The sequence below is a fragment of the Tupaia chinensis genome, unplaced genomic scaffold (genome assembly GCF_000334495.1).
Source record: "Tupaia chinensis unplaced genomic scaffold, TupChi_1.0 Scaffold000688_1, whole genome shotgun sequence".
NCBI lineage: Eukaryota > Metazoa > Chordata > Mammalia > Scandentia > Tupaiidae > Tupaia > Tupaia belangeri.
In genome coordinates, this window is record NW_006160211.1 from 3,996,565 (window position 1) to 3,997,024 (window position 460).

At 69.1% G+C, this 460-nt stretch overlaps 1 protein-coding gene across 7 annotated transcripts in view; it reads right to left on the minus strand.

The window, feature by feature from the left end:
* The window catches only part of FERMT2 (FERM domain containing kindlin 2), a 78,301-nt gene extending 77,913 nt beyond the window's left edge, over positions 1-388 (minus strand). Inside the window, exon 1 of one of the 7 annotated variants that reach the window (XM_027776618.1) lies at positions 105-388. In XM_027776618.1, coding sequence (XP_027632419.1) covers positions 105-261 — 157 coding nt within the window. In that variant the 5' untranslated portion in view covers positions 262-388. The remainder of the gene's footprint in view (positions 1-104) is intronic. The other 6 variants (XM_006160545.3, XM_006160546.3, XM_006160548.3 and 3 more) reach the window with 6 other exon arrangements.
* Between the last annotated feature and the right edge of the window lie 72 nt (positions 389-460).

Below are 460 nucleotides of genomic sequence, written 5' to 3' on the forward strand. Positions count from 1 at the left end.
GCTTTGAACTTCCAAACCCCCCCCCCCCCCCCCCCCTGCCTCTCCCATCCCCTCCCCCGCATTCTGGGAAGTCGCTCCTCCGGCGCGGCCGGGATGCTACTCACCGAGCTTTTCCACCAACTTGAGCATCACCCCTCCGATGTGCACCTCCCCGGTCACTCTGAGGGTGACATCGCGGTTCAGGTCCGTCACATGGACGCTCAGTTCCCACGTCCCATCCGCGTAGCAGCCATCTGGCATCCTTATCCCGTCCAGAGCCATGGCTCCTTCCTGCGAGCGCAGAGGAAGTGGCTCTCGTAAGCGTCACTCCCTCCCAAGGCAAATCCCACCGACCGCCGCCGCGGGGGGGGCGAAGACGGAGGACCCGGGGGTTTCCGCGCAGACGCGGGAGACTGGCGGCGGGGCCGGGCTGCGGTCACAATCGCGCCCCGGGCCCGCGCCGCCCGCCCAGCCCCAGCCC